The following is a 22,808-nucleotide window of genomic DNA, read 5'->3' on the forward strand; positions in this document are numbered from 1 at the left end:
TTTGTTGATCATTCTGAGGGCAAACACCAAGGTGCATGATAGAACAATATAAACATTTACCAAAATTAAGACATATGTATTTTTAAATTTTTATTCCATATTTGTATTTAATATGATAAAAGTTGACATTCAAATGTTAGCTGTCGTGCAGTTGCACCTCCACAACAGTAGGGGCAACAAATGAACGCTTTGGACATTCCTACCGTCGGAAGCTCATTTCCGTATTTACAAGCGGAGCGTGACGTTCAGGCTCCCGTCAAAAAATACGTCTCGGAGGTGCAAATTGAAGCTTTTTCCTCTCCACTCCAGATAAACATGATGCTGTCCTTGAAAGCTTTTCTCAACGAGCGGTTGGCGGCGGTAGCGGAAGAGATATTTGGTGCCGTCGAGCAGACAATAGACGAGTACAAAGAGGAGCTTTGTCGCGTGAAGGACTTGGAGATCGGGCGCCTGAGAATGCAACTGAGGCTTCTCAAGTCAGGTCGGTTTCAATGACATCTAACAATCAAAAAAATATGCATTTTTATTTAATTGTGTGTTTAAAATGTCGTTTTTCTAACTAGATGCGTGTAACGGAGCCCAGCTGCAGGAGCATCACCACCTCCCTTCTCCTCCTTCTCCTCCCCCTCCTCCACCTCCCCCTCCTCCACAGAAGCATGAGGAGGCGGCATCAGCAGACATGGAGGCTCCTGAGTCCCAGAACATGGAGGATGAAGGCAGCAGCAGCTTGGAGCATCCCAATGATGCCACCCAGGTGAAGAAAGAACCAGAGAGGAGCCACAGGGAGTTCTGGCTGGGTCACGGTTCTGAGCCTCTGGAGGATCTGGAGTCGGACATTAAAGATTTCATGTCGTCAGCGTCAGGCATGAGGGCCAGCCTACATGAGGCCATCTTGCCCTTTCACCTGTATCACGGCATCGGTGGTGGGCTCGGCGACGAAGGCAAGGAGAAGCCCTATAGCTGCTCGGTTTGCGACAAGCGCTTCAGCAACTGCTCCCACCTGGCGGCTCACGTAAGGACGCACACGGGCGAGAGGCCCTACATGTGTGAGATCTGCAGGAAGAGCTTCATCACCACCAGCGCCCTCAACAGACACCAGACCATACACACTGAAGGAAAACACTACGTGTGCATTTACTGCAATAAGGCCTTCAAATGGATGGAGTCTCTCGCCAGGCACGTGAGAGTCGCTCACAAGAGGCCCGACGCTCCTCAATGACCTCGCATATTGAGGAAAGAATTTTATGGAGTAGTATTATCTTGTAAGTAGAACTATAGAACCCGTCTGCCTTGAACAGTTCTGAGACTCTGGGTTTGGGTTCTTCAGTATTCGCCCCGTGATTAGGGACCCAGTCATCTCGAATAGGCTCCAGCTCAATGAGGACAAACGTTTTAGCAAATCGATAGATTCATATTAATTAAACAAAGAAATATGTTTTCATGAATGAAGCTGAACCAAGAGCATTTCCTGTCTCAAATTAGCAATTTTTCTCTTTTACTTTTAAATTGAAAATACTTGTGCGGTGATGTCATGACCTTTTTTATGAGTGTGTCAAGTTGTGAGGAAAAAAATGATTTCAATTTGATCTGTCTCTTGTCCTGTGTGTTTTCAATGCTGTGGCTTTCAGCTCCCTGTAGCCTTGCATGAGCTGCGTTCTCATTGGCTACTTTGGGAGTGTGCCCATTATGCGGCGTGTCATGTTGATGCTTTTTTTAGGGGGAGGAAGCTATCAGAAAATACAATAAACTGCTTAAAGTCTGTCTTGGTGTCTTGTTTAGTTTCATAATCCACTCAGACTTGATCTCTTTTAGCCAGCATCCACAACTAATGCTGTTTCCGCGTAATCCTGTAGGGGGCAGCAGTGGCGCATCGTCGTTAATGTGTAGTATTTAGAAACGAATAAATCAATGTGAGCCACGTTTCCTGTACGCCCATTTAAAAATAGAAATGAGGTAAGTTGACCTCTTAGTTGATAAGAAAAAAAACATTTAAACCATCTGTTTGTATAATATTTTAGGTAGTTTTCCTTTGACCATTTTATACTAAAAGTTACACTTCCTGTTAATTGCTAGCTATTAATTAGCTAATAAGGTACCCACAAAAACATTTGGTTGACAAGACACGTAATGTTTTGTTAATTTCGATTTTTGTTTGTTGTTAAAGTCAGTTATTTACTCCTCCAAGTAATTACTTGTTGCAGAGACCAATCATAAGAATGAACAAGAGTTGCATGACTGATATTCTTTCTGGCTACAATGTGCTTCACATAATTAAAACTACATTGTAACTCATTGTTTATGTTCGTTTCAAGAATGGCATGAATGTCAATAATTTGTGTTATTTTATTTGGTGCAGCTGTGATGCGGACTCCTAAAGCGTCCCTCCTAAAGCTGCTGCCCCCGCGACCTGACCCCGGATAAGCGGAAGAAGGTGGATGGATGGGTTTTATTTTGTCCCGAGAAGAGAAGTGTAAAAGTTCTTTTTTTTTTTTTAAAACAGCATTTCCAATCCGCTCCTCTGTACTTGTAAGCGAACAGCTCTCTCTTACTATTATGACCTTTCCACACATTATGTCATAAATCTCCTTAAAGAAATAATAAAAGAGCAGCATTGGGGTGTGGGCCAGTGTTTCCAAGATTGTGTACAAGTCACATAGTGTGTGTGCTTGTGCAGTAGGCACATATTTCATCATATTTACCAATCTTTTTCATTCTTCCATCTGGATAAGTGTTTGAGTAAAGTGTCCTGACTGGCTGTTATTGTGAAGTAAGGAGGGAAACACCGCTGTCTGACTCCTTGCCAGGCCAGCGATGGTGCAATAGCACCCGGAAAAAAAAAAAAAAAGCACGTTGGAAAGGGAAAGTTTTGAAGTCTTGCATACTTGACCATTTTGTTCCTCCGGGGGTGATAGTAAATTTCTCTAGCCTCAAACAAGCTGTCAATGACGACTTTTGTTTTAGTCTTTTTTACTAGGCCTCAAGTCAGGCAGATTTTGTTTGTCTTCTATCTTATAGCCACTATTTTTCTTTTGCCCTCAGACCTTATGTTATTATATTATTCTCCTGCTTCCAAACTAATTGCTAATATGATTGCATCATTTTACAGGTGGGAAAATCTCCAGACAAGTGTCTGCCGCACTTCCTCAGGCTTGCAGAGAGCCCTTCACGGCTTAAGATGTCCTACAACTCTTCAAGGTGATCTTGACGGAATTGGAGTGGAATGGCTGAGAGAGACCGACCCACTCAGCCGCTTCTGCGAGTTGCCTCCTGAAGATGACAGAGATGTAGCGCAACGCTTAGCGACTGTCTCTCGACGCAACACGTGCGGAAAATGACAGCTGGCCTCAAGTCTCGTCTCTAGGTCAGTGGGCCAAACGTGCGCCTGTGGAGAAAACGCACGGGAAAGCGAAGGATGCGCGATGTGGGTGGCCGTGGGGTGACCTTGATTGCCTCTGACAGCTCCTTAGGGAGGAAAGACATGACTGTGAAAATGTTACATCAGCTGGGGAATGTGGCCAAGTGTTCTTCATGTCACATGAAAACATGTCAACATAGTCACAACATAGCATGTGGATGACTTGCTGCATTCGTGCTGCGCAATTATGTGACTATGTGACTACGAGCTTTGGTCATTGATTTGTGTGGGCTTTTTTTTTTCTGATTATTATTTTAATATTATTTGTAGTGGAGGATAATAGCTGATGAATTCTCATTTATTTACCACTATATATATATATATATTTTATTTTTTTATTTTTTCACTCAACTGCATATTTGTAAAATGTTAAAAATAAATATTTTAGACATTTGAAAATAATCAAATATTTTAAAATATATTAACATCCCACTGATAATCCTAAATTCTACTCGTGTCGCATTATTATTTTGTAAACAGGATTTGGATCTTAGTGTACCTAATGCAGTGACGTGACAATACAGCATATGGACTTAGGAATCAATATTATTATTATCAAAATATTTCCTTTAATGCCATGCTCATCTTCCCAGCTCACCTTTCACAACGTCCTTAAGCTTCCCTCACAAAGCGCTAAGAATATCACTGGCAGATGTGACGTTATCACATGGAGCACAATCAGATTCTTATATATTACATTGACACACTTTGTCAAGGTGACTTTTAATGACACGCTAGCTGGGAACCAACAGTACGTCCTACATGTCGTATCTGTGTGTGAGCTGAGCCTATCCATCATCATTGTAGATTTGATTGCATTTTTCAGGCCTTTTAAGCTTAGCAGACAACGGGCAGAGTACGTATATCATGATCACAAAAAGAAGAGATTCAAAATGGTAGTTTGTTCCGCCGGAGATCCCCGCAGCGTCTAAAGGCCTCGCTCGGCGATCCGTGTCCGTTTTGAAGGAGGTTCCTCTGGACGGACGTAGCGAGAAAACCCATCAGCGCGCCGAGCCCTTCAGCACAGTTCGTAAATCACGCTCTCTCAGCTCCCCCACATCCCCCACCTCTCTCCTCCATTTCCCCCCTCTTTTCTTTCTCCCCTTTTTTTTTTTCTTACAGTTTACTATGGAATGCCAGCTCTACAGGGCGGCTGCTTTTCAATGGAGCAACTCAACTCCCAATGCTTCACACTCATCCCATGTGTCTCCTATTAGCCACACTCGCCAAGAGTAGAGAGAGGAGGGGTTTGACAGAGGGACTCCAAAAGGGGGAGGGGGAGCCACACGAGGAATTTGATATGCTTTGTGCATGAGGGACTCGAATAGAATAAAACAAAGACGGGGGCGAATACACTCAAGGTAAAGGAGTGCATGGGGACGGACACACGTGGTGCACAAGTAAAAACGTAGCAAAAAAGAGATCATTTATTTCCAGATTTGTTTTTTTGCTTTCGTTCTCATCTTGTTTCACAAGTTCCATTTAAAATAAAAATAAAGACCGACAGTCATACCATGAAAATGTAAAAAAATAATACAAATAATATGTACTGTGTGTATATATAATTATATCATTATCAACAAACAGACGACATAATAATAATAACAATACTGTTTTAAACAGAACAGAAGAGAAACGACTGGTCTCATGCATATAGAACCCTCAGGTACAAATGAGGGTGTTTTTTTTTCCGTTTTTTTTACTAAAATGAAGAACCAAAAGTTCCACCAGATCTGAGTGAGCTCTAAATCTACATGCAATGACATTAAAAAGACTCATGTACACATTCCGTCTGGCATCAAGTATTTTACACATTACTCATACTATCGCCGCCCCCATCTAATCCATACACTGTACAGAGCACAATACAAAACAGGGCTGAAGTTCAAGAACACAATGCAGAAAAAGAGTCTGGAACTTCAACAGGGTGTACTCGACGGTTTGTAAATTCCCCTGTCCAACTTTGTCTCGTCACAGTTTTTAGTGCTTTTATCTTCCTTCGTTTTTTTTTCTCCTCCTCTGCGCCACTCCTTCTTGGCTCCTCCCTCACAGGGTCTTGTCACTCTCTTTCTTCAGGTGACTGAAAGGTTAAAGGAGAAATAAGTTAAGACTTTTACATGCTACAATGGAACCACTAAATACCATGCTACGAAGCGTCTGTTTTTAAGCTATGTGACAATATATTGCAAGCCGCTGCACAAACTAGTCGATTACATGGTGTTTTTATCCTCAGAACAATTGTATGCCAATACCAGCGTATGCCAATAGCCCCCTGTTAGCAACATCCTGTTAGAATAGATTACGTAAGGAGCTATGTCAACCCATTCTGTAAGGGAAATTACCGCCACCTATAGGGTTGGAGTGCAACAGCATCAACTTGCCGTGTCTTGAGTTGTCATCTTTGATTGAGGTACAGTGATCCCTCGCTACTTTGCGTTTCATTTATCGCGGCTTCACTACATCACGGATTTTTTTTCCAAATTAAAAAAACATTTAAAAGTCAAAATAAAACTTCTAAATTGAGGAAATGTGTCTAACCTTTAAGACAATGTAGTATTGCTCCAAATGTTCGTTTACATTCCTTTAGAACTCCGATTTCGCGTGTTAGCACAATCGCGAGTTAGCATCATTCCGCTAACTCGTTAGCCTGCCCAGTACTTCTTGTTGGTGACCGTACTTCGCGGATTTCACTTATCGCGGGTGGTTTTTGGAACCAATTATCCGCGATAAACGAGGGATTACTGTATACAGTTCTCTTTGGATTTGGTTTGGATCACGTCAAGACTTGTGGAAATTGGTGTCAGGCCTTAGTTTGTGCATAGACACAAACAGCATACCTGTAGTACTCGTCCTGGGTGAGGGAGTGGTGGTGATGGTGATGAATCCACTGCTGTTCCAGGGCCAGTCTCTGGATCTGCAGCTCTGCGCTCTGGGCCTGCTGCATGGCCTGGAGCTGATGGGCTGCCGACATTGGACCAGTGAGGGAGGATGGTTGGGGCATGTCACGGAAAGGAGCACCTGGGAGAAGTGTCCCCGAGAAGTGAAAGCATCAGTATCCCCGCCAAAATATTCTCGATAAACTTTGAGGGTTGTTTTGAGAGTAAAAAAGTGAGCGAGTACATGGACGAGGAGTCTTCTCCTCACCAAACAGCTGTTGGCGAAGCACCTCGCTGTCAGTGAGGGGGTGAGCCAGGATGGGGGTGCCTATTGTCGCTCCTGGGTAAGGAAGCCGCGCCAAAGGAGACCCTGACGCCAGCGGGTCCATCAGGGGGTGAACCCCGCCCGCCGCTAGATGCCAATGATGTAATAGGAAATAAAGGAGATATTTAATAGGAGCCAAAGAAACAGCAAACACTGAAAATAGAGGTTATATAAAGTCAAACAAGGTAGCATAGTTAGTAGCAGTGGGTACCTGTGTCTTGTTGGTGCAGGTGAAGGTGCGAGTGGATGTGTGAATGCTGGTGATGGTGGGGCGTCACATTCAGCATCTGGACACGACCCGCATTTTCTCCTCCGCTTCCTCCACCTGTGGCGCCTCCATTGGCGTTGCCTCCTCCTGCTCCTCCCCCTCCGCTTCCTCCCCTTTCCCTCTCTCGCTCTCTCCCACGCTCCCTTTCCGCAAAGGCTGGCAATGCCGTCCTGTCCCGTTCCCTTTCTCGCTCCCTATCCCGCTCCCGTTCTCCGCTGCGGTCCCGCTCGAAGGAAGCCGGAGACCGAGCGGGAGGTGGGTAAGACTCTGAACTGGCTGGGGCTGACGGTTGATGAGAGGACAGGGAACTAGGAAAAGAAGAATTGGGGGCTGGGTGATGAACTGAGGTGGCACTGGAGGTTGGCGGAGCGGGTGGAGGAGGGGGAGCCACTGGAGGTGCAACAGGGGCTGCAGAAGGCGGGGCAGCAAGGGGTGGTGCAGATGAAGGGTGAGAAGGGTGCGAAGGTGGTAGGAGCGATGAAGGAGGTGGATTGGGCATTGACTGCGGGGCAGAAGGGTTTGCAGGGCGAGTTACCGGGGCCAGTGGCGGGTTTTGGAGGTGCGGTGGGCCGGTTGGAGCTGGAGGTGGTGTGCAATAGAGTGACACCTCATTAGCTCCTGCTCCACCTCCCCCAAGGAGCAAGGAGTGGGCATGTGCATGTGCATGGGTATGGGCATTGGCGTGAGAATGAGAGTGAGCAAGGGCAAGAGCTGCAGGATCGTGAATGGACCCCGGCGGGTAGACCCGTTCATCACTCTTAAACTCAAATCCCGGCTTCATGCGATCCCGGTGAGCAGCGACCGCATGAGGAAAGCCAACTCCTCCTAACCCTGAAGACCCAATCCCACCTGGAACCGGTCCTCCTCCTACCCCAGGGTGGCCCCCGATACCTGGGTTCCCTTCCAGGCTGCCACCATACAGGAAGCCCAAGATGGCCGCAGCTGTTGCTGCATCAGTAGGTAGGTGATGTGGATGGGCGATTGCATGATTTTGGAATTGGGGAAGAAAGAACGAGGGATGGACGTGAGGATGACCATGATGAATTTGAGCGTGGTGTGCTTGGGCTCGACTTGCTGCCCCGAGGGGAGACATTGCATGAGGGCGAGCATACTCGCTAAGGGTTCTTAGAGCTGGGGTATCAGGACCAAGATAAGGACCGCCTATACCAATTCCCAGAGCACCCTGAGGGCCCCCAACTACTGCTGATGCCCCAGCCATGGATGGAAGCAGAAGAGAGTGGGGGATAGTGTGAGAGAGGCTGGGATGGAGGTGGTGTGCCGGAGGAAGGTGTGCATGTGGATGCGAGGGATGATGCTGAACGTGATGTGAAGGGTGGCCAGACGGGTTTCCCGGACAGGAGGAAGACGATGAAGGATCGAGGATGATGGAGGGCGAAGAGGGGAAGAACAGGGAAGATCCCTGACGGGCTGCTGCATTGGCATCTTTTTGTTGCTATAAAGAAAACAAAATGCATTTGTGAATCCCTTAAATCTACTAGACATATGAGGTTTACAAGCTTACCTGTAGATGGCGATCCAGCTCCCTCTCCCGCTCCCTTTCTCGTTCTCTCTCTTTTTCTCTTATGTCTCTGGCACGTTGCTCAACCTCCCTCCGAGCTCTTTCTATCACCTCATTCCTCTTCTTCCATAATTTGGATCCGTCCAATGGAACAAAGAGGACATCGCTGCGGGCACAGGAGTTGCCGCTACCACGGTCAAGGACTTTGTGAAACCTGGACAAGTGACACAGTGATGCAGCACTTCATTATTTTCACCACCAGAAGTCAATACCGGCAATCATTGTGATCTGCGGGACAAATAATAAAAGGAAACCCAGATAAACATGAATTCAGTGTCTCTGACATTACCTTGCTGACTGGCTAGCGTGGATGGGAATGTCTACAGGCTTAGGTTCAGGAGACGGACTTCTTAACACTGGTGGTGGACTTTCACTCTCTTCCCTTTCTTCTAGTGGTTCCTCTTTAATGACAGGTGCTGGGGGTGGACCAGAATCTGGATGGCCGTCTCCACCAGGTTGCGCTAAGCTGGGAGCAGGTGTTGTAACGCTATTCGTGAGCGGCGGAGGCCCCTTGGAGACATTCTGAGGCGATTGGGAGTTGGTATTGCTGTTAGTGGGTGTGCCACTGTTGCTATTGCTGTTAGCCAGGCTGTTGCCGCTGCTTCCGTTAGAATGGTATGTGCCACTGAAGCTTGGGTGGCTGTTCAAGGTGCCATGTAAAGGGGAAGGGCGGCATCCGGGTGAACAGCTGGATGAAACGCCAGGCCCTGAAAATGGCATGTTTGGTGCGGAGGTGGATCCAGGGGGAAAAGATGAGAATCCTGCCATCTGATTAGTAGATGGGCTTGGTAGTGGAGATACATGTGTCGGAGGAGTCTGGGAAGATGACTGGTAGAGTGGGGGGCGAACATTGGGTGCCATACCTGGTGGGAGTTGCTGGGCATGAGAAGACTGGGATGGGGGCATTGGAGGTTGTGGTGGTGGTGGAGGGGGATAGGTAGCATTTGAAGGGTGTCCGTGACTGGTTGAGGAGGATGGAGAGAGAGCAGGAGATTGATTTGGACCTCCACGGCTTTGGTATAGTGTAGACTCTCGCAAGTTTGACTCCCTCTCTCTGTCTCTTGGTCCAGACTGGTAGTGGGGATGGGGAGGGTGAGGATTTTGGATCCCACCAGGCCCTGAAAACTCTCTTACCAGATTAGAAGTAACGCCAGGTGGGCTGAGATAATCTCTATTAGTTCCAGCGGAGGGAGGTCTCCCTGCATTGAAGTCTTTCCCACCAGTGGGAGGATACTCTCTGTGAAAAGGGTCAGCGGCAGAAGAAGGGGTTTGTGCCTGTTCCATGGTAGGAGGAAACTCCCGACTGGCTAAGTTTGTGGGGTGCGAGTGTGGGGGCAGGGAAGAATGAGATGGGTGGTTATTGGTGTTTTGGGGTGATGCCGGTGGGTCTCGGCTGAGAATGGGGTTCACAGGTAGTCCACTATTTGAACTTGGATGGTTTCCTTGAGAGATTGAGTTGTTATTTGGGTTACAGGTTCCTCCAACTTCTCTTGTTTGGTTTCCAAACTCACCCCATCTGCCTCTGTCTTTTTCTCTGGAATGGCCCCCTCCAGCTCCGTTGGGGCCAAAGTCTCTGCTCTGGTTTTGGTTTGGCATGGAAAACTCTCTTCCTGCATCACGTTCTCTGTCTTGCTCTCTGTCACGGAAAGCTGGAACAAAGTCTTTTCTATCAGGACCAATGTTAGAAGCTCCATCTCTTCCAGAGCCTTGGAACTCCCGGTTCTGACCCACGGACATACCCGAAAACTCCCTGCCTTGGATGCTATTTGGGCCACTACCATTACCCCCACTACTAGTGTCTCTGTTGTTACCCATGGGAGCAGAAAACTCCCTGTTAAGCTCCCTCGATACACACTCACCTCTCACTCCCCTCTCCCTGTCTCCTGCAGCCGCCCTCTCTCTGTCCCCTCCCCCTCCGGCATACCTGTTAAGGTACTCCCTGTGGGGGTGAGGATGTGGATGGGGGAGGTAAGAGGAGTGAGAGGAGGAGTGTCGAGAGGAAGGAGGGTTGTAAACTGAGGGAAGTTGCTGTTGCTGCACTGGGGGCTGATGCTGGTGTGGGTGGTGGTTGCCAGGGTAACGGGTGTAGCCCCAACTCCCCTGGCAACCGGTTGCTGTGCCACCCTGCCAGCTGGGGGAGCTGTAATGATGGGGGTGGGTGTTGGTTTGGGGTTGTGATTGAGATTGTGGCTGAGGCCCAGTCTGTAGCAGAGAAGGAGGCGTGGACTGGGCCTTGTCCAGGTGCTTTTCTGCCTTTTCCATTTTGTCTCTTTCTATTTTAACCTCGGGGGGAAGGTTTTGTCCCCCAAGCTCCAGTGGTTTTAGAGCAGGTGGAGGAGGAAGAGGTGGGGGCAAAGAGTGTGGAATGCCGGGGCTGTTATGGGAAAAATCTCCACCTGCGGCAGATGTCTTTGTCACACATTGTGTGTTGGCTTTGGAATTGACTCTGTTGCCACTCGGCACCGCATCGGTGCCTGTTGGTCCACCGTACTCCACTTTAGAGATGAGTTTGGAGTCCAGGGAGAAATACGACTTCCTCCCACCATTGCTGTCATTTGAAGAATCTCTAGCGCCACGAACTGAGGAATTGAGACCAGAGGAGGGGCAAGGATGGATAGGCTTAAGTGTACAGTCCTCAATTCGTGCATCTGTATCCGTCTTTTGTTCGTCTCCGCAGGGATCCTCCCCTCTCCGCTCCCGTATTGCCCTTCTGTCCTCTGCGGACATGCTTCCTGCTCCTCCATCTTTGTTTTTCTCCCGTCCCCTCTCTCCTTGCTTTGGTGAGTCTGGGCCCTCGGAATCAGAGTCGAGGCTACCCAGGGGGGAAGCGGAGAGACTCGGGGATGAGGAACGATTGTCCTGGTCGATGTCCCGCCCGCTGCTCAAACTGCTGCTGCTATTGGCCAGACTCCCCACAACTGAACTCCTGCTGCCCTGGGATTGGCCGTCCTCATTGTCACTCTCACGGGATTGGCTGGCCGCAGAGGTAGGAGGCGGGACAGCCGAGGGAGCCAAGATGTCAGCGGCGTGTGTTGATGTTGGAGGGTTTGGGGTGGCTGCCGAATCCTGACAAGAAAAGATCAATTGTGGATCAAGTAAAAAAAAAAAAATCAGTGTTGTGAAAGGATCATATTTCAGAGCATATTTCTTCATGGCAAAAATAGCTCCCCGTTGGTCAGGCACATGAATTATTTCCAGCTTCATAAAACAGGCAGATGAAATGTAAGACAAACCTGAACTTTCTGCCTTTTTGCAGGAGACACGAGTTCCTCCCCCTCGCTCTCTGATGAATCATGGCCTTGTGATCTGCGACTGAAGCGATTCCCGGCCAGTTCCTCACCGCCACCTCTTGGCTACAACGATACAATACTTTGAATTCTTCCGTTACACGTTCGGACCTCTTTCATGCACACACCGATGCCTATACATCATACTTGCTTCATCGCACTCGTCCAAGGTCTAAATACACGATAGAACAACACCAACCTGGTCTGTACCAATGCGCACACGACATGAACTTGAAAACAAAGAGGCTGCGTACCGTTTGTCTATCGTTGCGCTCGGGGCGCGTTGGGCTCGCATGCGGGCGTCGACCCCTCCTCTCCTCGCTCGCTCCCCGCCGCCGCCCACTGCGCATGGGCACCTGCAAGGCCAGGACAAGGTGTTGAAACGGGGTCTAGCCAAGGCCAGTACTCCAATACTGAACTCGTTAAGTAAATATTTGCCTGCGCCTCGTGCATACCGATTCTTTGTGCGTCCGTGTTTTCATGATTTCTTCCTTACAGCGTCCATTTTACGACACAAGCCATTACTTGGACTGAATAGGTTGATTCTGCAGTTGCTTACTCTCTCAAGTGATAGGCCACGGGGAAAGCTGAAAAGGATGGTAAACAAAGAAGGCCTTATAGAGTCTTTGGGCTCAAATGTATAATTTTAAAGACATGAAACACATATAGAATCACAAAGGGATGTCATGGTCATTCGCAAAATAGAATTGCACACCATTCGTGCAAATTAGAACTTGCGGCATTGTGTTGAAACATGTAATTTACAACTGCAAAAGCCTTGTTTGAATTCCCAGCATGTCTCACTCCACACCAACGCCGCTGCTTTTCACCGCTGCTCCAAACAGTCACGCTGCGGCCAAAAAACCTACTGGCACACATTGACGGCTCTCTTTTTTTGGCCACTTGATATTAGGCGTGCATGCGCTTTGGTCACCCTGTCCGGCAACTGGAAGCCACTCCCCCTTGCGCCCCACTGTCTATTTCACCACCACATCCCTAACCCTCAGCCACTTGTGGTTAACCCACATGACCTGGTTATGACTGGCAAGCATCGCATGCTCATTTCTCGCTGCGAGAATGTGAGCGAAAAAAAGATGGCCGGATCCATTCATTCATGCCACGGTGAAAAACGGCCGATGTGTTTTGAATGAGGGATATAAATAGTGTGCCCTGCCAGATGGGGAAACTGTCATTTTTAGCAGGCGTGCGTGTGTACAAACACCGTCCGCAGCGGCGGCAGCGCTACACATGACTGTGCATTAATTATTAGTGCATGCTGCAGTGACTAAGTCGATGAGAGCCACACAATCCAAAAAGATGGGGCGCATACACACGTGTTTATGGCCCCACTTTACACTAATAAGGACAGATGCAGGATACAGGTGGCAGCTGGCTGCACTGACATGGGTCACACTGGTCATGAACTTGCAAAAAAAAAAAAAAAAAAAAAACAGTAATGAGCCCACTGCAGTGTAATTGATACACTTGCGTGCAAAGGCAGCTCCGTGCAGACGCCAGGAGCACCTCATGTATGGATGAGAGGAAAGGGAATGGCGGAATGATTGCATCTAGCACCGGCTACCCCTCTTCTTTCTCTCTCTCTCTTTTTTTTTGTTGCTTTGCTTTGCTTTGCAGGAATGTGGCCGTCATTTTGAACGCAGCACTGGGGTGACAATAAGGCACAATGAAAAAAAAAACGGTGGGGGGGGGGGGTAATGATGGTGGTGAAGATTCCAAAACACACAGCATAAGCATGCATTATATTGCACCCCCATGCGCCCCACTACCTCCCCTCCCCTTAATTGTGCTTACCTTTAATATCCAGCGATGCGTGCTGCTGCCGCCGCTGCTGCTCTCACTCCCCCTTTTTCCTTCCTCGCCCTCCTTTTTGTCGTCTTTTCTCGCAACGCGCGCCGCCTCATGTTGCACACACACGTATACACACACGCGCGCACACACAAAGCAGCAGCAGCAACCGGGCGATAGCAACAATGCGGCTGAAATCTTCTCGGTCGCGGCGTGGAAAAAACTGAACTGTACAAATTGATGCGTATGTGCGCTCGCCTCTTCCCCCACCCCCTTTTTTTTTTTTTTTGCCTTGGCCCCCCTCCTCGTCCCCACCTACCCCCCTCTTCCTCCAAGACGACTTTTTATATCGATTTTATATACCGCTGCCTGACTCTTTGCGAGGCAATGGAGAGAGTGATGAGAAAAGGAGAGAAAGGAAGGCGTGATTTGAATAAGGAGAGTGGGAAGAAAGGGGGAGACGTAAAGGAGCAGAAAGAGGGGGCAGTCACCTTAACAGTCGACTAAATATTTATATTTGGTTTGCAAGCAATAAAATAGTGATTGTTTGTTTGGTTTTCTCTATGATTTTTGTTCATGGTCGTCTGTCCTGCAGCTGTCTGTCTGGGTGAAGCTTGTGTCCAGCCAAGCGGCTCTGCAGACCTCCTCTTTCTCCTCCCTCTCCCTCTCTCTCCTTCACGCAGCCCCCTGTCCCGTCTCCTATTGTGTGGTAACCATAGCAACCCGGCCGGAGACTGTGCCCAGTGCGCCTGCGTGGCTCTATAAGCTCCCAAATCCCCCTCCCCACCCTCACAACAGTCGTCGTCGTCACGGAGCAGCCAACAGCCACAGACGCGCACGCGCGCACGTTTCACAAAGCAGAGCGCTCGGGCTCCTCCTGTGGTTCGCTTTGTGGAATTGCAAGTGACGTCTCCGGTTGCACGTTGTCGGCCAAAATATTAGGTACAGCTGCATAGAGACAATGAGATCCAATACAAAAGTGCACATACACTTTAACAGTATGTTTTTTTGTTTCTTTTCAGATTAACGTGACACATTATGAGGGCCCAAGACGAAAGCCGCAAAACCACAACAGAAAATTGAACGCCAGAGGCTGCAAGATTTACTGTAAGTGACATTAGATGATGAAATTGCACCATTACTTCAGTTAGGACAAAAAAGTCAGTGTTATACAAATAAACTTTTATACAGTGGAAAAAGATTTATTTTACAAAAATGAGTGAAAGTAGTTTGCCTTTGTGAACATTTTATTGTGGTCATCTGTGATAATACACACAAGTAGTTGAATCATCTGCTTATTGTTGCGGTTGTAGGCTGCGGTGATGTACAAGTGCACAGTGACATAGCAACAACTGTTTCTCATATTTTGGTGACCTTAACTCGCTACAAGAAAGGGACAAAAATATTTGTAAAGCCTGCTGGATAAAGCAGTTGCACTGACTCATTAGAATTTGCAGGAGGTCAATTTACATTAAAACAACAAAAAACTATAGAGATGTGAAGATGGACTCACCATGTACCCATCTTACTTATTTGCCACAATTAGTCACAAACATAACTTTGTTTAAAGCTGCTTCGCATTTACGGTAGGAAAGTCAGGGAAGACGACAAAAACACACTGAAGGACAAAAACCATTCACAGTTGACAGAACTTAGTGACGGGAGGTCAGTGCAGGGGGATGCTCGCATCAAATTCAGCCACATAATGGCAAAGCCCGGGATCAATGTTGCGCAACAGAGCATTTCTCGCAACGATTGCCGACGTCAGCGCCGGGTGCTCAGAGTGCGCTGGGATTGCGAAAGTTGTGTCCGGCAAAGCGAGCCTGCTCACCCAACTCTTCCTCAATCCTGAAGGTGATGGAGGGAAGGCAAAGCATGGACAACAAATGCACACATTAGAGACAATTTGTTACGTTCCATCAATGACAATTTGGATACGCACCTCATGAGCTGATTGTACTTGGCCAAACGTTCCGAGCGACAGGGGGCTCCGGTTTTAATCTGAGAAGAGACAGAAATGTATTATTTATTAATTACAATCGAATAGTGTTTTAGTGAAAGTTGAAGTCACTATCATTGTCTCCGATGCATGGAAAAACAACTGCAAAGTCACAGCTGGAAAAACACGTGCCCTTTGAGAAACCCATGACAAATTCCCGATACTTAAGACAGTGTAAATCAGATTATAAAGCCCCAGTAATAGTATTTGTTCTTCACGGAGGATAAAGAATGTATGCCTGTGATATTATTATTATTTGATGATCTGTGATGTGATGAGTGCTTCTCACCTGTCCAGTGCAGAGACCCACCACCAAGTCCGCTATGAAGGTGTCCTCTGTCTCACCCGAGCGATGGCTCACCATCACGCCCCAGCCGTTCTCCTGAGCTAGCTTACAACTGAAAGAGAACAAGATGGCGTCCAGCACATGCACGCCTGAGAGTTTCGTGCCAAGCGTAGGATTAACTCACGCCTTGATGGCCTCCGTAATAGAGCCGATCTGGTTGACTTTAAGCAGCAGGCAGTTGCAGGCCTTGTCGTCCACGGCACGTTGGATCCGACGCGGGTTGGTGACGGTCAGATCATCCCCAACCACCTGTAGGTATAAGAAATATACTAGATAACCTTGTTCAAATGTCTCTGCTATGGGGTGAACACAAAAGCCTACGTAGAACAGCTGAACTTTATTTGATATTAAATCCTGTCTTTGAGTGTCTTATACCTGAATTCCCACCGAGGCAGTGAACTGAGTCCAAGCTGGCCAGTCATCCTGGTCGAAAGGGTCTTCGATGGAAACAACTGCGGGGAAAGCAGCACATTGCACGCCTAGAAGCTGAGCGCTCTACGAGTCATTTACACCGTGGCGTTCCACGCGGTTGCACACGCCATTACGAGGCCAAAGAGCCACATCCTCGCCTGCCAAATGAGCACCGCAGCATGTAATTAAAAGCTCTTTAACAGGACTAATTGTGGAGGCTTGACGAGGCAACAAGCTGAGTTGTGCTTCCTTTTTTTTTTGGTCTCCAAGGTGACAGAGGAAACGAGACCGTGGCTGGATGAGGATGAGCCACGTAATGAGGGAGTACCAGAAGCCACGGACCTGGGTAGTTGTTGATGAAGCCTTGGTAGATGGCAGCGAGCTCCTCGCCGCTGATGTTGCGCGCGGCGTTGGGCGGGGATTTGAAGTCCAGGTCGTACTTGCCCTCCATGAAAAATTCGGAGGCGGCCACGTCCATGCCGATGACCACTTTGTCAGTGAAGCCTGCCTTCTCGATGGCTGTCTTGATCAGCTCCAATGCTGCAGGAAGGTCAGGTCAAGTTGTTATCAATAAGAATCTTTACATGCAGTTGAACCAACAAGTGGGACAATTTGAAGTATAACCAACATTTTAAGGGAAAATATGATGAAACATGACTTTTTCTTAGGCTTTGTTCTGTTTTTGTGCCATGACTAATCTAAAAGTATTGCTTAGGCGCCCTCTTGGTTGAAGTGGGTTGAGGAACTTCAATAATTGCTTTGCTGCCCTCTTGTGGCATCTATGGGCAATTACTACTGTATATAACCCTTTTGGGAGGGGCTCCAATTACTCAAAGATTTTCGCTCTTCATGGAAGGGTTATCTCGATCCCACTGTATTGAACACTGTATTGGTTAATTAGTCTTTATCAATGGGCTTTTTTTTTTGTTCTTCGCAGCGAAGCCTCGAAAGACAAATCCACCATAAATGTCATAATTCGGATGCTTCAAAAATCAAAGGAAAGTCTTAATGGTGAGTAGTTTTACTTTGAGTTGTTTGACAGAACTAAAGCCTGAATTCAAATCGGTTTTTCGATCTTTCTGCCTTTTCACCTTCACTGTTCTCCTGGATGTTGGGTGCGAATCCCCCCTCGTCGCCCACGTTTGTTGCATCTTGACCGTATTTCTCCTTGATCACGCCCCGCAGCGTCTGGTACAGCTCCGCCCCCACGCGCAAGGCCTCACGGAATGACTCCGCCCCTACGGGCAGTACCATAAACTCCTGCATAGCGAGCCTATTCCCGGCATGAGACCCCCCGTTGATCACATTAAAGGCCTGAAAGTGAAGAGACGGGATTTCAACGAGGCGTTTTGTTGCTAGCTACCATTATCGAAACAGGAGTCCCAGACTCACAGGTACTGGGAGAACCAGGTCTCGGTTTCCCGCCAGATCGGCGATGTGACGGTAGAGGGGCGTGTCCTTCTCCGCCGCTCCGGCCTTGCATATGGCCAGTGAGACACCCAGAATAGCGTTGGCCCCAAACTTAGCTGCAAAGAAGCAACGGAAGCGTTGAGTATTCACTTAAACGTTGGACGAATGAGAACCAAAAGCCTACATTTGTTGTCGGTGCCGTCCATTTCGATCATCAAATTGTCCAGTTTCTCTTGCTCCAGCACGCTGATCCCCTAAAACACACAGTAGGGGCCACAACATCATCATCAAACGGCGAAGACAAACGTCAACAAAGTACTACTCCAGTTCTACTCACTGACTCAATGAGGGCCGGTCCAAGCGTGTCATTAATATGACCGACTGCTTTGGTGACGCCTAAGACACAAGCGCAAGATAATTTTAATTGTCTGAACGTTTTGTGCGACTGTGGACTGGTTATTTTATCTCAAAAGAGGCTTTAGAGGTCATATGTGCTTGTCCTGGAAAATTCTACGCTATGCTATGTTGCTATGCTATGATCAATCTGTCCTCTGTGACCTATGGTGTAAAATGTTTTCCCTTCTTCTTAACCCAAAATATTATAAACATCTCTCAGCATGATGTAGTACAAAATGGACACCATTGCTATTAGGGTAGCATTATTATTTACTCTGGAGTATCTTACGATCTACCTTTGCCCTTGTAGCGAGTTTTGTCACCATCTCGGAGTTCCAGAGCCTCGTAAATGCCGGTGGAGGCGCCGCTCGGCACAGCGGCCCTGAACAGACCTGGATTGGGGACAAAATGGTGAGCTGAATGTTGTTTGGGGGTTTCATTCAAGGTTGTTGTTGTTTTATACGTCGAGACTCTTGTCTTATACATAATTCTAGAGCTATTATTACAAAAGGAGTCAACCTTGGACATCCAAATACATTTCTAATAACCTTTATTGGTATGAAGATCCACTTCCACTGTTGGGTTTCCCCGGGAGTCCAGGATCTCCCTGGCAACAATATTCACTATGGACATCCTGTAAAGATCCAAACAAATTGCACCAAATTCACACTTTTGATTTTAGCTAGCAGATTCTTGGCAATGACACATCTGATTCCCTGCAGGAGAAGACGCCTGGCATAAAAGCAACGCTGCAGTCTCAAGTGTGAATCCACTCGTTATGGCTGAATTGTCACCATCGTGACGGAGGGAGAAGATGGAGGCAAACGGAGAAATTCTTACCTGCAGCCTGTTTGATACCCGGCAGAGGAAGCGAAAGGATGTGCGGCGGCGATGAGTGGAAGGAGGGAAATGGGAGACGAGGAGGAGGGCGAGTACTATGCACACACTGGTAAGAGGAGGGGGAGGGGCTGATGAGTCACGAGAGGTGGCACAGTGTGTGTTTGGGAGAAATGGTGTATCAAAGATGGGGATAGAGTGGAAGATCAGGGGGTCGAGGATGCTTGACTTGGCTGCCATTCGTTGTGCGTGTGGCCTGCATTTCAGCCTCACACATTTGAGGATGATGTGTAGCTAGAAAGCGAGCATCTGTTCACATTCCTATGTCGCGGCTTCAAAGTCGACCGTGATCTTACAAAGGGAAAGGAGAAGACAGGTAGACGGGTGATGATGCCCAAAGGGACGACATGCTTTTAAAAATAGCGGTGGTTGTCATTGGGAGGCAAGCGCAGTGGGGGAGACGAGGGCTCTCATTGGGTGGGCCGCGAGTGCCATCTGTGACGTTACGTGCTGTTGGTGAGCGGTGTCCGAACGACGGCCACGCGGGAGCAATAGGAGGCAAAACCTTTCATGGGGCCCTTCACATTCTTGAACAAATGTGTATCGGATACATTTAAAGGCAAACAAAAACAACATGTAATAGAGGAGACCCAGCCTGTTATCTAGCAATGTTTTATTAACTTCATCTAGCTAGTTTAGTCAACAGTATACAATTCATTTCACAGACACATTTGTGTGTCTCCACAAACATAAAACGAACTGTACAGCAGATGCACTTAATACTTGGAGCACTTTTAATGGGCAAAAACACACACATCAAATCTCAGGGAGGAAGCCAGGGCGTTTTATACAAGGGTGGGAGTGTGCAGAGGGAGGATTCATTCTAAGACTATCCACTGTGGGTCGAAGGGATAGGGGGGTTGTTTTTTTTAAATTGTTTGTTTAGGGCATGTTATGTGTTTATGTATCGACAGTCCGGTCGACTCAAACATCAACAAGGAAGTTGGAACGATCCTCAGCTTGGTTCACAGCATCCGTGGAGAGATTCCTCCGCTCCCCCCGGTCGGCTCAAGGTTTTAGGTGGGACTCCTGTGGGGAAAGATGGTAGGTTATCCAGTTCCTATTTTGCAAGAATGTTTTGGGGACACGAGAGGAACCCGCGAGTAAGGTTATGCAAAGACCGTACCTTTCACCAGTCGTAACGCGGGCGGGACTGGGGCGGGTGGTGTCGGGGGGAGTCGTGCCGGTGTCCCGGCGGGGTCGGGGAGCTGGGTGGCGCGGTAAGAGCTAGCTGCTGCCCCCCTGCCCGTCGGTCTCGACTGTAGTCCAGCGCCCGGGCGCTGGGGGGAGCGAATCGCCCCGCCTGAGTCCTCCACTCGCTGTCGAACGCTTCGGCTTCGGCTGACGGACAGAAAGGGTCGCTTCTTAAACCATTGTTTCATTTTAGCCCTATTCTCCACACTCCCGCGGCTTACCCTCGTCCAGGTTTATGAAGTCCTGCCGTTCCTCGCGGTCTCCCGTGCGGCGGTTCCGCGAGCGCTCCATGATATGTGCGCGTTCGCCGATGTGGTGGCCGATGGCCAGACGCTCCACTCCGCTTTCACTGTCTCGCATGGACTGACGGGTCTCGCGGATCTGCAACCAGTCGCGTGACGTTTATCAAACCGGTTGATGCATTGACACGCTGGTGTCAAACTCAAGGCCCTTGGGCCAAATCCGGCTCTCCGGGTCATTTAATGTGGCCCATACTACAATTTTTCACAACAGTGCGGTTTAACTATGATTTAGCCCAGGATGACCTAAGTTTGACACCCCTGCATATATGTGGAACGCCAAGACTGGGTTTGTTATAAGGAAAGTACTGTACTCACCCCTCTTGGACCATGTCTTGTTTGATGAGTTTGCTGGTACACCGTAGGTGCCCCGGCGTCCGTGGAAGAGTAGGAGATCACTGTTGAAGAGGAGAAGGTCTGGCAGTTGGGCGATCCAGAAAACCTGTCCTGGAAGAGAATAAGTCAATCTATTACTTACAAGATGCCTATATTTACCAAGGTAGGTAAATACGTTTTGAGTAGGGGGAGACAGGGTGTCCCGATCACTTTTTTTTTTTTTTACTGCGACGGTATGGCCGCAGGGTGTTTTTTGCGCTTTATTGAGCAGCATTTTTGCAATTAGCATCGGGTTTTTTCCCCCCTTCCCAGCACAGTCATAATATTTAAAAAGAATAACCATGTTTTCCATCATTTCCCCCATCATGCCAAACATGTCCATGAACCCTCCACCCTGCAAACAGAGAGAACACTATGAGTCAGGCGCGTCTTGAGCACAGCCATCTTAAAACAAGGAAACAATTGTGAGGTACCGTTTCATAATCTATTTTTACTGATTCACTTGAAAGAATAAAGCGACTAAGATATTTGAGACACTCACCATTCCCATCATGCCAAATGGGGTCAGTGCACCAGCCTGGAAAATGGTGCATGGCAAATGTAAGCGGAAGAAGTCAAAATACAAACATACCGCAGACATTCTTGTTCCATTACCTGTCGTCGTGGCGGTTGAATTTGTGGCGCCAGTGCAAAAGGGTCCATGCCGAACGGTCCAAACATGCTCCTCATCTGCTGCCTGTGAGCGGCAAAAGGATCCCTGCGAGACAAGACAAAAGTAACGCTTTAGCTATGGAATGCCAGTATGCTCTGGTGAACGTAGACTTACTTACACTTTTTGTTTTTTAAATCGGATTCATTGACTAAATAACCGACAGGTTAATTGACTGTTTAGCTAGATAATGCACCTCATGCAAATGAAGACCACAACCAGATAAACTGAGAGCATGTCATTATTCTCGGCATGGAAAAGGTTTATCCATTCAGCTACCAATAATAATGAACAGACATCACCTTATGACTCGTGCATTTTATATACTGGCTGTGACATACTATCATCGAATGAGATATGGATTGAACTTGACCTTTAGTGATATATGGGGGTTGCACTCGATTCTCACTTGAGAATCACGTATCTTATCCTGATTTATATTTAATGAGCATGACGTGCCAACGCTGTCATGCAGAAAGACACCTGTGAATCAAGGCTGTTGCATCACCGATCACTCACGTTCTTCGGGAGACACTTTCAACGTGCTGTTGTCTCGCAATGTAGTACGTGAAATTTTAAGTAATCGTGAATGCAAAGTGATGTTTTAGGGCTCTTAGTAACTCATGTCTGGTGCAACACACCGACTAGGCCAGGGGACGAGTAACCTGCCTCCGAGCAGACCGAGAAAGGCACGCGATGTACTCCAAAACGAAGCTCTGAATGCAATCGGTGTTTTTACACTGCAATTTTGGTGTGTTGACTCACAGCATGTAGGGGTCGTCATCGACGTCATTCAGGAATCGAAACATGTTCGACGCTGGTGATGCAACTCAGCTGGCTGCTAATAGCCAGCTAGCTAGCTAGCTAGCGAGGTAAACAGACGTTGTTTTCCACGAACAATCACTCGATGGACTCGAGCCTCCCCTCTCAGATCAAAATGAGGGTAATGCTGTTGTCCGAAATACTTTAGGTGAGGCAAAGCGGAAAACTGATTCGCTGTAAAGCCGGGATGGCAGATTCCAGAAGCCCGAACAAAACATGAGAAACGGAAGTCAGATTTTGACAAAGAGAAGGCAAATTAGTTTACAGAGCGCTTATGCAGACCATCACTACTTCCGGGTATAGATTTATCAAAGCAAAAGTGTGAATGAAAACCACGACGATATGCATCTCAATGTACAGTATCTTAACAAGTCATATTTATATAAACTCATTATAGTCACAGAAATAATAATGCAGAGTCACAACTTTCGAA

The 22,808-nt window shown here is 47.7% G+C and overlaps 4 protein-coding genes across 7 annotated transcripts; 1 reads left to right on the plus strand and 3 right to left on the minus strand.

The window, feature by feature from the left end:
• The first annotated feature begins 201 nt into the window (after positions 1–201).
• LOC119135621 (zinc finger protein 205-like) lies at positions 202–1,763 on the plus strand. The gene is made up of 2 exons (XM_037273381.1): positions 202–481; positions 564–1,763. The coding sequence occupies exons 1-2, from the start codon at positions 316–318 to the stop codon at positions 1,217–1,219; spliced, it is 822 nt and encodes a 273-aa protein (XP_037129276.1). The 5' UTR covers positions 202–315; the 3' UTR covers positions 1,220–1,763.
• A 3,056-nt stretch (positions 1,764–4,819) lies between these two features.
• On the minus strand, positions 4,820–13,829 carry atn1 (atrophin 1). 4 transcript variants are annotated; one of them, XM_037273129.1, is made up of 10 exons: positions 13,563–13,828; positions 12,206–12,337; positions 12,005–12,106; positions 11,697–11,816; positions 8,753–11,529; positions 8,407–8,617; positions 6,828–8,337; positions 6,560–6,703; positions 6,253–6,433; positions 4,820–5,495 (listed from the first exon to the last, which is right to left on the minus strand). In XM_037273129.1, the coding sequence occupies exons 2-10, from the start codon at positions 12,230–12,232 to the stop codon at positions 5,462–5,464; spliced, it is 5,106 nt and encodes a 1,701-aa protein (XP_037129024.1). In that variant the 5' UTR covers positions 12,233–12,337; positions 13,563–13,828; the 3' UTR covers positions 4,820–5,461. The 4 variants fall into 4 exon arrangements, 3 of the variants coding, with proteins under 3 accessions (XP_037129024.1, XP_037129023.1, XP_037129025.1); XM_037273128.1 differs by having other exon boundaries at positions 6,536–6,703; XR_005100567.1 differs by lacking the exon at positions 4,820–5,495 and having other exon boundaries at positions 6,303–6,433; positions 6,536–6,716; positions 13,563–13,829.
• A 956-nt stretch (positions 13,830–14,785) lies between these two features.
• LOC119135588 (gamma-enolase) lies at positions 14,786–19,069 on the minus strand. Its single transcript, XM_037273329.1, has 13 exons — positions 18,959–19,069; positions 18,667–18,752; positions 18,415–18,510; positions 18,060–18,118; positions 17,907–17,976; positions 17,705–17,838; positions 17,404–17,626; positions 16,655–16,852; positions 16,277–16,353; positions 16,026–16,150; positions 15,845–15,953; positions 15,499–15,557; positions 14,786–15,404 (listed from the first exon to the last, which is right to left on the minus strand). Exons 2-13 carry the CDS (start codon positions 18,749–18,751, stop codon positions 15,335–15,337), a joined length of 1,305 nt encoding a protein of 434 aa, XP_037129224.1. The 5' UTR covers position 18,752; positions 18,959–19,069; the 3' UTR covers positions 14,786–15,334.
• A 542-nt stretch (positions 19,070–19,611) lies between these two features.
• mlf2 (myeloid leukemia factor 2) lies at positions 19,612–22,647 on the minus strand. The gene is made up of 8 exons (XM_037273408.1): positions 22,319–22,647; positions 21,499–21,601; positions 21,386–21,421; positions 21,185–21,238; positions 20,827–20,955; positions 20,431–20,590; positions 20,142–20,356; positions 19,612–20,044 (listed from the first exon to the last, which is right to left on the minus strand). The coding sequence occupies exons 1-7, from the start codon at positions 22,360–22,362 to the stop codon at positions 20,145–20,147; spliced, it is 738 nt and encodes a 245-aa protein (XP_037129303.1). The 5' UTR covers positions 22,363–22,647; the 3' UTR covers positions 19,612–20,044; positions 20,142–20,144.
• Between the last annotated feature and the right edge of the window lie 161 nt (positions 22,648–22,808).

Source organism: Syngnathus acus, chromosome 16 (genome assembly GCF_901709675.1).
Source record: "Syngnathus acus chromosome 16, fSynAcu1.2, whole genome shotgun sequence".
NCBI lineage: Eukaryota > Metazoa > Chordata > Actinopteri > Syngnathiformes > Syngnathidae > Syngnathus > Syngnathus acus.